Source organism: Polypterus senegalus, chromosome 7 (genome assembly GCF_016835505.1).
Source record: "Polypterus senegalus isolate Bchr_013 chromosome 7, ASM1683550v1, whole genome shotgun sequence".
In the NCBI taxonomy this organism is placed as follows: Eukaryota; Metazoa; Chordata; class Cladistia; order Polypteriformes; family Polypteridae; genus Polypterus; species Polypterus senegalus.
The window spans coordinates 105,368,661-105,385,484 of record NC_053160.1 but is presented as its reverse complement, the minus strand read 5'-3'; the positions used below and the strand labels follow the sequence as shown (position 1 = coordinate 105,385,484).

General features: G+C 39.4%; 1 protein-coding gene across 1 annotated transcript; it reads right to left on the bottom strand.

Moving 5' to 3' along the window:
• Positions 1–10,981: 10,981 nt before the first annotated feature.
• On the bottom strand, positions 10,982–12,911 carry LOC120532047. Its single transcript, XM_039757959.1, has 5 exons — positions 12,812–12,911; positions 12,439–12,623; positions 12,187–12,345; positions 11,466–11,558; positions 10,982–11,322 (listed from the first exon to the last, which is right to left on the bottom strand). The coding sequence occupies exons 1-5, from the start codon at positions 12,909–12,911 to the stop codon at positions 11,008–11,010; spliced, it is 852 nt and encodes a 283-aa protein (XP_039613893.1). The 3' UTR covers positions 10,982–11,007.
• Between the last annotated feature and the right edge of the window lie 3,913 nt (positions 12,912–16,824).

Here is a 16,824-nt window from a genome sequence, read left to right as displayed (position 1 = left end):
TCGTGTTTTCAGATGACATCGTTTGGCAGCACGGTTCCTACCGAACAGTCTAGGTTTATGCCGACATTTACAATACCGGTGCAAATTCCCCAAAAAATGTATTGGGGCACTTAAGGAACCGTCAAAATGGACAAAAAGAGTCAGGTTACACAGAGAAAGTGAGACAGAAGCAGATCGAGATAGAAGGCTTGCTGATCAGCGTATGTGACAATCACAATTGAGGGCCGCACAAACACCCGAACAACGTGTTGAACAAAATCTGATTCGAAGGATACAGTCTTCACAGGCTACCACGTCACACAGGCGTCAGTTACCTGATGTGAGCCACAAATTCCTCCAGATTCTGCATGCAAGGATTGCATGCTTTCAGTCTTTGATGTCAATTTTCCTTGACCGCAGTAGGTATCTTCCTCTCCTAAAATTGGCCTGATAGTCGATTCATTGAAGCCGAGATCCCTGCCAATGTTTGCTTTTGTTTCCCCACGATCGTATCTTTTAATCATATGAAGCTTCACATTTAAAGGAATAAGCTTTCTACTCTTCTTTTCACTTTCCAATAAGGACTAACGCTTTTGCTTGTTCATGTGTGGAAAGGGCAAGCGCTTAAAAGAAAGGATAAAAAAGCGTCAACTCTCTGTGCTGACTGTTGGCAACTGAATTGGTGACTCATGACTCATTGAGAGTTCGAATGCCCATTGAAGCCGCATCGTTGGACATGGGTGTCGGGTGGGGGAATCGGACACCTGCACGTTCAGCCGCAACCTCTCATTTCCAATTTCACGCAAATAAAAAAAACGCGCTAATCAAATTTGTAGCCGCGGTATTCAAGAGGCTTTCACATTCAAAATAAGAGCGTTATTCAAAACCCGCGCTTAATACAACTGCGTTAAACAAGGGATACCTGTATTAGATTTTATCTTAATGTATTTTATTTAAAAAAAAATAACATTTCAGTGGCATGCTACTCAGTCAAATAAGTAACAAAAACTTAACAGATAAAACCGTTTATTTTAAAATGAACACAACGCATACATACACAAATAAGCAAACAAAAAATATTCAACCCCAACCCAAGAGTTAGAGAAAAAGAGAAGAGACAAGCAAAAAAAAAATGCCTCAACTAACTTTAAAATAAAATAAGTCATAGCATGAGGCAATTGATCATAGGCTCAATATGTTTATTCTAAAATAAGAATTCTTTCATTTTATTAAAAAAAATGTACATATCCTTTTAAGAGTGAATTCAAATTTCTTTAATTTCAGATAATACAGTATAGAATGTCACTTTCCCATGGAGCTGTATGTGGTGGAATGGAATTCTTCCATTTAAGCAAGATAAGCCTGCATGCTAGTGGTGTAGTATAGACTATTGCAAACAACCTATCCCTTTACTCTTTAATATGGCAGTTAGTAGATTAGTAGTGATTGTAGCACCATGAGTTTCTAAATGGCAGTTAGTAGATTAGTAGTGATTGTAGCACCAAGAGTTTCTAAGAATTATGTAAGAAGTTTTGTGCTAAATGATGTTAGTTTAGAGAATTCCCAAAATATACAGTCAAGAGTTTTGTATTTTAAAATAAAAAAACGTGTACACATTGACTTGGTGAGAATTCCACTAATGTTGGAAATTCCAGGGTAACTTGATATTTAATTTTAAGATATTTAGCATCCCTGTTGAATTGGATCTTGAAAGCATAAAGATTTTTTTTTTTTTTAGAAATGCTATATGAAACTGTAGGATTCCTTTGATCCATTTAGTCCTGAACAGGGTCACAGGGGGTGTTGGAGCCTATCCCAACTAACATAAGGGAGCAAGGCAGGAAAAAACTCTGGAAAGGGCAAACGCACACTCACACAATTTAAATATCATAAAATATTGTCTAAAATCCTTATAGCATATAATATAATCTCATTTCTTCACAGGTATATGTGGAAAATTTTGCAAATTACAGATTTTCATAAAACATATGCTGTTGTCTTGTTTACTTTGGTCCATTGTTATGTAGGATTGTGTTAGTTGTAGTAGGTTCAAATTCACTTTTTAACATGCCCTGCAAACTGCTGCTTAAAGTATATTCATTTAAACAGTGAAGTAGTTAAATAATTTAAAAGCAATGACACAATTTGTGTAGATTGCTTCTGGTTGAATAGACTTTGAACACTGTAAAAAATCAATCCTACTCCCAATTAAAAAATATTAAGTAACTGATTACAATGTGCTTTTTGAGTTTGCCCAACATTATATTGACAAATCCAGCCAATTACAAAATTTGAGTTCACTGGATATAAGCTACTCTATGCCAAACTAAGAAAATTAAATTAGCTCAAGTAGAAATAACTAATATGTAAAAACAGCATTAAGCCCATCTAACATAAATTTTAAGGCTTTGTCAATGTCATCTCTAATTGGCGTAACTAAAAAACCTATGCTGAATAAACGTAAGTAAATTTAGGCAAACTTCAAGGTAGTAATTCAAGAAATAAATATAATTATTTTTTGCAAACTCAAAAAGCACATTGTAATCAGTGTGGACACTTTTTCTCTAGTGTCATTTCTTGTGACTGAAGACAGAGAGATATAATTAAAGTTAGTAAAAAATATTTTATTAATACACACCAGGCAAAGGTAAGAATGACAGAGAAGCACAGTCCTAGGACACCTGCCCTTCATCTGCGCCCAGGTGTCGGTGTCCTAAATCTTTTATAATGCTAAGCGCAAAATTTGACCTTATGACTTTAGTTGCACAAGAATTTCAAGACATTACATCTTTACAATAATTTTGTTTGGATCAGTAGTTACACAATTTTAAAGGTCATCAGTTGGGCACTTGTAACTTCTTGTTCGTTACAGAAAACAGAAGCTGCACTTGTCGCAAGACAGACTTCTCGTGGCCCTTGTCACGCACACCAGATTTGATCAATAACTGATTTTTATTTTTCCACATTCCCCCCTTTTTATCAATCTGGGCATGACAAAGAGTGAAGAAAATTCAGAAGGTGGAGGTAAGGGATGGGGAAGGAGGAGGAGAGGGGGAAAGGGATGAGGAAACTGAAGAGGCAATTTGGAGCATATGTTCCTCGTGTAGCATATAGGCCTTGGCTATAGAAGCAGTGAAATATTTGGATATTATATAGCGAATAAGAGGAACAATGCAACATCCGATAAGTAAAAGGACAATGAATACTACTGCCAAAGAAATAAATACTGATTTTAGCCTTTGGCCCCATGACCCAAAGGTGGACATGAACCATCGATCCCAAGGGTCAGAAATGCCTGAGTTAGTGGCAAGTTCATTGGAAAGAGATGTTAGGCTGGCTAGTGCTCGAGTAATGGACCCATCAGGTGCAGTATTATTAGGGATATATGTACAACAAGCATCACCAAACATAGCACATACTCCACCTTTCTCAGCAAGTAAACGATTTTGCCAAGTCATTAGGGAGGTACGATCTAATTGTTCATGAATACCTTCTATAGCATTTCTAGTAAAATTAAGGAAACGCTGCTGGTTATAATATAAGTAACCATCTATTCTGGTCTCCATAACCAGTTTCTACTGAGAACGTGCTTGTTAAGGTGGTTAGATTCAAAGCCTGGACTAGGGTTTTTCCTCGCATGGATGCAGTAGTCAAAAACTAAGTAGGAAAGGGGGACAGAGGAGAGGGAGCAGGTGTCTTGACCTTAATTTGAAAGAGTCCTCGGGGATCATGACCACTTGCATATGCAGCTAAGACATAAGTTCCTGAATCATGCAAAGAAGGATTCTTTAGAGTAATGATTAATGGGTTACACTGATTCTTAGCACACTCATGAGAGGCATGTCCCTTTAAAATAGAGAATCGAGTCTTTAGGCCATACTGAGTAGCCTGCCAGGGTTCATAACCCCAGTCATTTGGTCCTGTGTTTGCAAACACATCACTCCAGAACAATTGCACAAAAGTCAACCTGGTATGAGGCAGTTTCCTCAACCTGGAAAGTCAGTGTCACCCGTGAAGTGGATAATGGAAGAAAAAACAACAAGAGTATGTATATTATGGGTGCCATCTTTTGCAGTGCGGCGTGAATCCAGGCGGCAATCCTTCAACCTTTACAGCGTGTGGTGTGGACAAAAGAACTTGGAACGGTCCTCTCCACCTAGGCTGATGCCAATGTTTCCTCCGGGTGTCTCGAACCAGGATCCAGGTGCCCAAGGGAATCGGCGAGTCCTTAGATGGAGGGCTGGTTCTCCAAGCCTGATTAACCTGCTCGTGGACTTCCTTCAGGGACGCCGGAGGCCTGTAAGACTAGAGAGAAGATCATTGTCCACAGTATGCAGGTTCACATTTCCTATAACCATGCCAACGGGCATGGGTCGTCCGGTCAGGATTTCAAACGGCGATAGCCCCAATTGCCGGTGTGTCCGTCCCTCAATCCCATTAAAGCCAGGGGTAAAGCATCTGGCCAGGATAAATTGGTTTGTTCACAAATTTTTGCAAGCTTAGCTTTTAGGGTGCCATTGCATCGTTCCACAATACCCCACTTTGTGGATGGTATTTGCAGTAATGATGTACATTGATCTGTAGCCAGGTAGTCAATTCATTTATTATGGAATTCACAAAGTGAGTACCATTATCTGTCTGTAGCTTTTGGGATGCCCCATCTTGGAATAATTTCTTTAATTAGTGCTTTAGCAACCGTTTTGGCATCATTGCGTTTTGAAGGGAAAGCTTCTACCCATCGGGAGAACACATCGACAATCACAAGGCAATATCGGTAACCTTTAGACGGTGTTAGTTCAATAAAATCCATTTGGAGGTGTTCAAACGGACCCATTGGGTTAGGAGTAACGGGACTTACCTGAGTGCCTTTTCCTACATTAAACCTTTCACATAATGCACAGCGTCTACAGAATTGCTCTGCATATGTAGAGAAGCCTACAGCTTCCCAATGTTTTTCAACATCTTGAACCATGGCATCTTTCCCAGCATGGTCAAGGCCATGGGCTATTTTTGCCATACCTGGAAAAGAAGCTTTTGGGAGAAAAGGTTTGTTAGTTTGCTGATGAGTCCAGACTCCATCAGAGAGGGATCCTTCTTTGGACCACTTTTTCTTTTCAATGTCCGTGGCTGCACTCTGTAAAGAAATAATTTGATTATCGGGGTCCTTGTCATTTCTCTGTTGGAATAAAGAGATTGGTGTGTTACTGTATGCAGCCTCTTTAGCAAAGTAATCTGCCAATTCATTTCCTTTGCTGACAAGGTCCTGTTTTCCTGTGTGAGCTTGACATTTAACAATCGCTAGTTTTGATGGTTTAGTTATGGCTTCCAAGAGGGATTCGATTAACTTTTGATGTTGGATGGGCTTGCCAGTACTGGTCTTAAATCCTTCAATTTCCATAATGCCCCATGATCATGGCAGACTCCAAAGGCATATCTGGAATCTGTATAAATTGTTATGATTTTTCCTTCGGACAGCTGACATGCTCGGGTGAGCGCTATTAATTCAGCTGCTTGTGCACTTAAACTTGATGAAATTCGATTTGCTTCCAGCAGGCGGTCCCCTTGGACCACTGCGTAACTAGTTGAGGGTGCTCCGTTTTCCAATCGCAAAGAACATCCGTCTACAAAAATATTTTCTCCAATTTCTAAAGGTGTTTCTTGTAGATCTACTCGAGGCTTTACAACCTTTGTTATTTCTGTATGGCAATTAGTGTATTGCCCTAGCAGTAGTGAGATGGGAGGTCTTAGCCTGTACTAAAATGGAATGTACAGCGTGAGGCACCTTTACTGTTAGGGGGCTCATGAGCACTATATCTGTACTGGCTAGCACAGCTTCTGTTGTGGCAGCCACAGCCCTAAGGCAAGGCGGAAGTGCTGCGGCCACAGGATCCAATTTTTTCGAAAAATAAGCTATTGGCCTTTGTTTATCCCCATGTAATTGTGTTAAAACTGCATTCATATATCCCCCCTTTTCGTCCACGAACAGAGTAAAGGGACGAGAAAAGTCCGAAGGCCCAAGGCTGGTGCCACCGAAAGTGCATTTTTTAAGTCACAGAGAGCCTTCTCAGCCTGCTCGGACCATTGCACCTGACCAGAAAGAGGAAGGCCAGGGGTGTTTGCTAAATTTTGTAACGGCTGTGCTCTTTCAGTGAAATTCAAAATCCATTGCCGGCAGTAACCCAGAATGCCCAATACAGACATAACCTGTTGTTTTGTGACAGGTCTGGGAAGATTTTGAATGGTGTTAATGCGATCGCTAGAGAGAGCTCTTATTCCATTTGTGATGTCATGACCTAAATATTGTACAGTTGTTTGAATTAATTGCAATTTAGCCTTTGAAACTTTATGTCCATTGTCCCCCAGAAACTGCAGTAGTTTTTTAGTGTCTTGCACAATCTTCTTCAGTAGCACTGCATAACATAATATCATCTACATACTGTATTAATGTACTACCTCGGTCCGGCCAGAACCCTTCTAAATTTTGAGCAAGCTTGTCCATACACACAAGGGGCTTCAGTATATCCCTGAGGCATGACAGTCCATGTCCAACGGCGGCTTCGAAAAGTAAAAGCAAACCAGAATTGCGAGTCAGGGTGTACGGGGATAGAGAAAAAAGCATTGGCTAAATCAATTACTGAAAAATAACGAGCAGAGGGAGGGATTGCAGAAAGAATAGTGGAAGGATTAGGTACAATAGGAGCTCTAGGAAAGATTGCAGCATTCACTTGTCGTAAGTCTTGAACAAAACGCCATGAACCGTCAGCCTTTTTTCAGGTAAATGGGAGAATTAACTGGAGAATATTTAATTGGAATAATCGCACCGCGTTTCACAAGATCGGAATGTACGGCGGAGATGCCAGCCTCTGCTTCAGGAGACAGAGGATACTGGGCACGGTGCGGACGGAAAGAAGATTTAGGGTAGATCACCAGAGGCTCACAATGGGCTATCCTTCCATAATCATTTTTACCCTGAGACCACAAAGAGTCAGGAAGCGCTAAGAGCCAAGAAGGGAAGTAGTTTGCAATGACAACGCAGAAAGGGAAGTGCAGCATAATGTACGATGTACTAAAAAATCAGTTTGAAGCACAACTTTAGTTATTAAATGGTCTGAGGTATCAAAACACCTGAAGCAACATGTACCCAGTCTGTTCTATTAAGACATTGTTCTACCCATGATCCGATTTCCACCCAATGGACAGTGCTTGATTTAGCTAAAGAAATATGAGGTAAAAATATTCTGTGAATATGTAAGATGTACAAATGCAGCAGCTTTTGTGGGGAAATGAAAATGCAGGGGATGTGAAGGGTTTGGGCAGGTACCTGATGAAAGAAAAGATTCTAGCCAGGGGTGTCTACTTCTATAGGGAAATATTGGGCAGTGCAATAGGGTGTCAGGGGCTTGGAGATTGGGAAACAAGCAGGAGGGAAATGAGTGAAGGGCTTTAAGAAGGATGGTGTGTGGGGAAACATTTCATTGAAATGGAGAGAGAAAGTTTTGTCATGAGATCCCTTCCTAAGAGGTTAACTGGACAGAGCTGATTTAAAAGAAATCAGTGTGTTAAAGTGGAATCACTGGAATGCAGCTGAACTCGAAGAATCTCTTGAGGCAGGGACCTCCTTCAGCGAAAGGGCTGAGCGCGGGCTCCTGTGTCCACGAGGAAAACAGTTTCAGTGCCATTCACCAGCCAGCAAAGTCAATAATGGATCAGTCTCTGAATTATGGGTGAGCAAAGGTAGTTGAAGAGAAGGGCTGGGGATCCCTGCGGATTCCTATGTCCATGAAACATCAAATTGTTCAGGTGGTGGAGGAGGGGGTGGGCACTTGTGAGGGCAATTGCGGCAGAAGTGTCCCATTTCACCACACCCGTAACAAGCATATGGTGTAGCGTTTGGATCTGGAGGGGAGGCAGCTGAGTGGATGATCCACTTGGATTAGGTAACATATATCCGCTACCTTGTCCCCGTCCACACCCTTGTCCCCGGAAAAATCCTCCACGTCCACGACTTCTGCCGGGAGTGGCCCCACCAGTGTAATAGTTCATTTGTGCTGCAATCAGCTTTGTCTGGGTGTCTGACTCTTTCTGCTTGCTCTGTTGTTCAGCATGCGCTGCGTGACGTTTTACTTCCTCAAACGCGGCAGCCTCTCATCTAATACAGGATACCTTGTTTTGAATGTCGCTTCTAAGTCCGGAAACAAAAGAGGAACTGCAGTTTTAGTTCGGTTGTCTGGATTTTCAAGGCCGGAGTGTGTTGCCATTAACTCTTAAATTCAGTGTGCCCATTCATCTACTGTCTCTTTTTTTTCTGTTTGGCAGCCGAGATAAGAGACCAGTCTCTGCCTTTCTTATACTTGTCCTTAATATTATTTTAACATGTTCCCATTGCGTAATAAAGGGACCTTCATCCCGGCCCCGAGGCAACGCCTCGTTCCACTGCCACGGGTTTCCGTTATGCTGTCCATGATTGACAGTCTCCCATGTGGTGCCAAGCTTTCTCCACAGCACCTGAGTCCATTCTGCGGCATTAGGCTTATACATATCATACAGCTGCTGTAATTGTTCTATGAATTTTTTAAACACACCGATGACTTTGGGATCAGGCAATTCGGACACAACGTCCTTCAGCTCTTGAATGTCTCAGTTACGATGTATCATTACAGTAGTGGGGTTATTAGCTCCTGCAGGTTGCATTGAATCATGTCGGGGGGGTTCTGGGATCTCAATCAGGGGGCATTCCAATAAGGGGCCTGTGGGTTTGGGGACTTTAAGGGGATTGAAAGGTGGTGTTTTGATTAGGGGGCTGAAGGAATAGGGTTTGACTTCTAGTGCGTTGTGAAATGGAGGTTCTAGGATCGTGAAACCCACCTGCCGAACCCATTACGTTACTTTTGTCATTCCCGGATCAGTGTGTAATGAGGGATCATAATGATATTCTTCAAAGAAACCAGACCCCAAGGGATCATCTTTTAATTCTGGTGCGGTGGGCGCTGGAGGTGGTGGAGGAACAAGTGTGGGATATAACGGGTCTTTTTTTTTTCTAGTTCTAACTTTCTGCAGCCAATAATTCATTTCTGTACTGCCTTTAAATTACAATCTTTAATAACCAACTCCCATCTGTCATACATAACACATACCTCTATTACAACATCCTCATACACTTCTACATACAACACCCTTGTGCATTTCTACATAATATTTTTCTAATTTCCTGAATTTCACTTGCGTCTTCTGTCCCTTCTAATGTCCACCGCTCTGCTTATTCCATTTTTTACATGCCCTTTTAAAATCCAATCCTGTGTTTTCTCTATTAACTTTCTAGGTGACCCTTTTTGTGCGGCGTCTGCTGATCCTCCGAAAACAATCCTTCCAGCATAAAAGACTTGAACCCCGGGCGCGGTTGGCAGGCTTGCTGTTATGTATTCCCATTTTTTCCTTTGCTTTTCCCCCCCGAGCCCTGTGCCAGATTTATCTTTCTATCCTTGTCCTACTCGTCCCCTGTCCGATGAACTATTGGAATGCTGAGTGTGCCACTCACCCGCCCCAACGTTCCCTTTAATATTCCCAGGGGAAGTATACTACACTATTTCCTACGTTACTGTCACAGTGCACGGTGAAAGCAAATATTTATTTCTAGTACGTACTTTTTATTACTCCCTTGTTTTTTAACCTGTTATTCTTCTATTCTATGCTCTATCCTCTGTCCAATAGATTTGTCCGGGTTTATGGGTGTGCCACGCACCGGATCCCGTCCTAAATCCCCTTTTTAATTCCCAGAGGATAGTGTTCTATACTATCTTTCCCAACAGGAGTGACCTAAAACAAGGTATTTCTTTTCCATTTACTATTCCTGGTCACTTTTATACTCTACAGCAAGCCCGCCCCCAGCTTATCTTTTTACGGAAACCTCCGGGTTACTTACCCCAGCCTGGGTGTTAGTCAGCTCTGTCAGGAAAATCCTTCTCAGTCACCGTGGTTGTACCAGAAGGAGACCGGGGACTCCTCACGCAGGAGTCGTCTCAGGACAGGGCAGTCCTAACTTTTATCGGAGCTGCTTACTCTGCTGCCGGTGTACACTGTAGCGGCAGTCTGCTTCAAGAAGACAGATCGCTGAGATCGTCCCGCTCGAGGAGTCAGCCGGCCGTCTCCTGCCCCACGTTGGGCGCCAGAAAACTGTGGACACTTTTTCTCTAGTGTCATTTCTTGTGACTGAAGACAGAGAGATATAATTAAAGTTAGTAAAAAATATTTTATTAATACACACCAGGCAAAGGTAAGAATGACAGAGAAGCACAGTCCTAGGACACCTGCCCTTCATCTGCGCCCAGGTGTCGGTGTCCTAAATCTTTTATAATGCTAAGCGCAAAATTTGACCTTATGACTTTAGTTGCACAAGAATTTCAAGACATTACATCTTTACAATAATTTTGTTTGGATCAGTAGTTACACAATTTTAAAGGTCATCAGTTGGGCACTTGTAACTTCTTGTTCGTTACAGAAAACAGAAGCTGCACTTGTCGCAAGACAGACTTCTCGTGGCCCTTGTCACGCACACCAGATTTGATCAATAACTGATTTTTATTTTTCCACATCAGTTACTTAAGAACTCTGACTATATTGAGCAACATATTCTATTTTAACAAAAAAGAAAAAACAGCTTTTTTGAAAATAATGTAGCTTTATTTTCTTAGACATCGCATTACATTATTATTACAATGTGAAATATGAAAATCACTTCTATAAATGTATTTATATTCAGTGCATTCAAATTTTGTCTTAATAACATATTACTAATAACCACAAGCCATGCCATCTCTGATGTTGTGGAATCTTAAATTGAAAAGTGTTACATCAATAATTCCAAAATGTCTTTTTGAACAGAACCTGCACAGGGTAAAGGGATTCTGTCATAACATTAACACTAATTTGCAACAGAGAAAGAATTTCACACAAAGAAAAGTAGATATATCTAACTTAATCTAAAATCAAAATACAAGCACATCCTATTCTGCAGATTTGAGACACATTTGTCTAACATTTATGCAGCATATTTTTGAGTGACAATACTCTATGTGAGTATGAGTCTCCAATATTTAGAAACACCTTCTGCACTGTTTCAAAAGTGTATTTCAGTTCTTTTGGGTACTGAATGTTTAGAGCATACAGAAGACCAACAAGTATGACAAATGCAGTTGTGAAGTCAACAAGCTCTTCAATTACTACTTGACCTTCTATCACCACAGCCACATTCATTGGTGCAGCTCCCGGATGGGTCTCATGGTGCCTCACAACCTCCAATATTCCTATCTTCATTTCATTTGTATATATTTGAAGGGAGTCTGTATCCTAAAAATATAGAACAATGATATAGATAAGGTGTGAAAAATAAACCATAGTTGACTCTTTTCCAAAGCCAAGTGAAAGGTTGTCTACCAACTTAACTTTCTTGTTTGTTAATCATTTAGTTCTACATTTCCAACCGAACTCACATGACATGTTGTTGATAACTTCTTGTATTCTCTTAAGTACAGAGGTAGTCCTTGTAGAACCGTTGCCCTCTTGTGTGTGGTAACATCCATTGTCTGAAAAGTTAACAAGAATGATAGTCATAGAGTTAGAATATACAAAGAAATAATGTTTGAACAAAACGACAATGTAAGAAAACTTAAACAAAACAACTAAATATATTTGATATATTTCCTTCCTCATTACTATATACAAAAGTCCATCTTTGTTAAATGATTCCAAATAATGAAAGGATTTTGTACATCTGCAAATTATTCAAAATGTATGCACACATCCAGAAACAAACAAACAAAAAAATGCTATTAACCTGGGCAATTTCAATTTATAATAAACAGAATAGCTCAGGAATGTACTTTTATTTCTGGTAAAATATTGTTTGTGTAAATCTCACCATTAAAGAAAACTGTAAATTAATACATTATGAATTTGTAGTCCATGACATTGGAGGGAATATGTGTAGTGCCAATGTCTCAGATATAAACATATACAGTATAATTTAGCTTGTTCTATAAAATAATTTTGCATGCATTTGATAACAGTCTATGGGTTTGCCACATGCACCTTCATAAGCAAACAGTTTAACAGCCTTAATTACAACACTGCCACATGCTATGTTAGATAGATAGATAGATAAGTTAATGCTTATGACTATAAAACAATTCTTTCCTGATCCTTATTACGTACCTGTTCATCTAGTAATTCTAAAAGTGATTTCAATTCATGTGCTGTCTTGCCTCCTTTTGCTCTGTACATTTTGATCAGAGCTGTCGAATACTTGTCCAAGGATGTCAGAAATGTTTCTTTCAATTGCACCTGGGTAATGCGATAAAATTCTGCATATACCTGTAACAAAATTCAGAAATTAATAATGTACTTATTTTCAAGATACTAGCATCGCTACTCAACAATTGAATTATAAGATTAGAAAAAACTCACCTGTTGCTCTATGAAAAGGCCTGGCCATCTCTGTTGGACTACAGAGACCAGTGGTTCATCCATGACAATCTCCTTTCTTCTCAGGGAAAAAGTGAGGTCCATTTTGGTGTTGACTAGGTCCAGGTTCATATTTTTCTTCTTCACTTCATCCACAAGCTGCTGCCTCTCTGTTTCAAGATCTTCATCTTTTGATTACAAGGGTGATTTGGCAAGAAATTTACCTCAGATTTACGAGGTTTCTTAAGGCAACCTCTGGGAGAACCAAATCCTCTTTTGTAAGCATTTACCTGCACTTCTGCACAGCCAGCATACCGAAGTTTTTGGCGAAGGTTGTTCATTTTGTATTGAATACTTACTTTCCATCCAAGCCAACCAGCGCCTGTGGCCTCAGTGAGACAAGTATGCTTGGCAATCAAAGCTGCAGCAACTTTCTCACATTCGGACTCATTTGGGTAGGCTTTGTATGAAAACATTACCTCTGAAACTTTACAAAGTATTTCCATTTTAATGTCACGAGTGACATCCAATGGAATCTTCTTCTGTTCATATAATTTGTTTGCTTTCTGGAGACGAAGTTCAAGCTCCAAAGAAAACTTAGGAATTGGAAACTCCTTGGGCCATGGCTCCACTCTATTAAATGTTTGAGGTGATAATGACGAGTCACTTGAAACACTAGCAGTATCTACAGTGAAATCAGACAAAGTGTTTTCTTCTATTGGTGTGACTAAAATGTTCCAGAAAATCTTTAAGGTGACCTTGTCTGCTGGAAGTTCACTAATGTCGGTTAAATTGCACAGTTCATTATTGAAATCAGGATCTTCAAATTGTATAGTGAATCCACTCTCTATGTTCAGTTTCTCACAAAGAATAGATTTGAGGTCTTCAAGGGTCGATACATTGTCAGGGCAGGATACTTTTCTGATATTGTCTGGAGCAAGAATTACCCGCAACAACATTGTAGTGGTTTTTAACCTTTTAGGAAAACAGTATAGGAAAATTTCAGTAATAATATAAGAACTGTTGCTTCATTACAATCTAATTAAGCTGGTGATAGCTGAGAACTCAATTAATCAATCAACATATATCAGATTGATTCATACATTTTAGCAGTTTCATATAACAAATCAGAGGTCACAAATACATCAAGTACCTAGGGAAGTAAGGACCTTTAAAGTGACACCATGAGTCTTCCTGCAATACGGTAGGGAGTTAGTGGATAGAAATCAATAAGGTCCTGAGGAAGAATAGTTATGACATCTGGACAGGCCTTCCTAACAACTTCATAAGCTCTGAGATGTTCAAAATACCAAGTGTCTAATCTCTCAACAATCAAGGAGAGCTCACTGCCAACAACAACAAAGTTTAGGATTCGTCCAAATTCTGGTAGTCCAAAAGAAAATCCAATAGCAACAATCATGTTCTTTGTGTATTTGGTCCCATACAAATGCACAGCAGAGGCTAGAGAAACCTCGGTCTTGCCTACATACTTTTTTTGAAATGCAGCTCTTGTGTTCGAGTCAAGTAAGACAGTTTTAAGTGTTTGTAATTTCTCTATGTGCAACGCTGTTTTGAAAAATGTTGGGCAATCTAAATGGTATGCAACCATGAGTTGATGTTTTGTGGCTAATGTATTTAAAATGTTTTTGAAGTTATGCACATCTCGCACTGCTTTTTTGAAAAAACTGTGCTTCGCTTCAAACCTTATTGTCCAAAAATCAACTAATGGGCCAAAAGAACGAATTAGGTTGGGGTAATGTTCAACAAAGTGATGTTTTGGTTTTAGATTGACATTGGGGAAGACTTCCTTGAACAAAAGTCGATGGTCTGAAACTTTGGTTTCAAAGTAGCACAAAGTTTCTTCTGAGAACTTTGAAGAAACAGAAAGTTCAACTATGTCTTTTAAATCCATGAGGATTTCCCATGTTTTATTTCCCTCAGGTACTAAGACTCCAATAAAGAATGGAAGAAATCTTAACAATGCCCAATTTTCATGTCCATTGCCTCTAAATGTATTCTTTGAAAGATATGTTTTTTGAATTGTTTGCAGTCTGTTTGTTTTGTCTGAATTCTCATAAGGAAATGTTTTGATAATCTGATTAAGCCAATCCAGAGTGAAATACTTGTCTGAAATCAATTTCTGAAGACATAATGAAAGCTCAAAGGGCACAATGCCCTCAAAAAAGTCATGCAGTATATCAGGTGGAAAGCCAGAAACTGGATGAAAAGACTTCAAGTTTTTAGACAAAACACAATCTGATTTGACACCACTAACAGATGTAAGGTGCTGATTTTCAGTTAGCTCTGCAATAAACTTGCTGTGCTCTTCAGGAGTCCTTGGATGAAATTCTTTAGCTTCTTTGGTCTGAATATCTTGCAATGAAGCAAGACAAAATCTGCAAAATTTGTCAGCTCTGAAACACTCAAGAAACACAGCAAGACTATGAGCACCTAAATTATCTGCAGAAACAGCAAAAACAGTTCCTTTTACATGATCAGCCAACTGTTCAACAAATAATCCCTGATGTTCAAGTACCTTTAAGTCTCTTAGCAATGGTTCTAAGAAGGTGTCATACCAAAACTCACGAACATCATTACTCCTCCCGAGCAGACCTAATTGAATGGACTGCAATCCAGATCGAAACCGTACATCCCAATTTAATATTACCCAATAAACTGCAGTTACTTTATGAGTTTTCCGAGAAGTTCCAAGTGGATTACATATTTCAAATTCATCAATATATAAACCGAGTGCTATTTTAAAGTCTTCTCCCCCAAAAAATGGATTAGTTTTATAATATTTACCATCAACAAAGGAAGCGTACAATCCCAGGGGGTTGACAACAGTATTGACAGTTTGTTCTAACACATCAGAACGATTTAACAATAACCTAAGAACTTTTAACAATGGCACATAAACAAATGCTTTTTTCTTTGATCTGCTAAAAACATATTCTATAGGTTCTACAAATGAAAAGTTTCTTTTGAAGTAACAATCTCTTCTATATTCAGAAGAAAGTATTCCATTTGATGTTGCTAGTAAAGGACTCATCTTATGAATAACATTTATAATATCATGAATGATGGTCTGGCTAACCTCACAATTATTTTTCTGCAAAATGTGTTCAATTTCATTTTTAGTATGACTAAGTGAGGCTGAAAATATATCATTTAACCCTTCAATTATTTGTTTGGTAGCACTTTTTGACACGTGAAGAACAGTTTGCACACAAAGAAAGAGTGAAGCAAGTTTGTGCTCAACTGCAGCTCCTAAATCCTCAGTGCAAACAACATATCCATTACCTACATGATCATCCTCACCATCAATACGAGGTCCACTATTGTCTGCAGCAGAGCTACTATTAGGACTGTCTTCTTGGCCTGCATGATCATTACTTAAAATGGATAGCTTGAAATCACGAAAAGACTGACCCCTATGCTTCCTAATTTTATGTACATTAAATGTGGTATATACATTGGTCTGAAAGTCACAGTTTACAAAAGGACATTTCACATATTCATAGTTTTTTAGATGTTTTCTTATATGGCTGTAAAAAGTCTTCCCATCACAGATATCTTGAAATTTACAAAGTTCACAGCTCAAACAAGCCAAATCCTTGCTAACCTCTGAAAGGGTAGCATTGGGATGGATTCTGTTAAGATGTGTCCTTAACGCACCTGCAGTCCGGAATGAACAAATGCAGTCACTGTGAATGCAAGGAAACGATGAATATGGTCCACGCCAGTGCTTCAATCTATAATGTCTGAGAAGTGTGTCCTGAGCTGTAGTACAAAATGTACAGAGCTTGCAATGCATGATGACCCTAAAAATCACAATAAAGAAAGCTGATTCGGATGGCCTTCAAAAGAGCTTGTATACCATAACACTGCATTAAATAGAACTAAAATAGGCTCAGTAATTATATGAAATCATATCTGAATAATTCTATCACAAATGTCTAAGGTGTTATCTAAAAAAGAAAACAGTAAAACTACACATCACGTTTACACATTAGCAGTCGTGGGTCGCGTCTTATATTTATTAACATATGTTTGTGAGTGTATATATTTTTTTCCTTGAAGGAGCGAAGAATTGTTGTTGAGGTCTGCCCAGTATGTTAATTTTAGGTCCGTCCCCTTTTATCGCTCGCTTTCTCCCTCTATGACGCACACCCAATTTTCCTCTATAAAAGAAGTAACAGAAATTGAATGTAAACAAGAAGGAAAGGACTTCAACCAGTAATCGTGTGGCTGCCTTTACAAGCTGTTATGCATATGCACCCCAGCGCCCGTAATAATTTACTAGAACATTCAGTTTAAAAAAAAAAAAGCCGTCACCACAGAGGCGTGCACGCCATTTTTTTTGACTGTTGCCGTTTTTACGAAAAA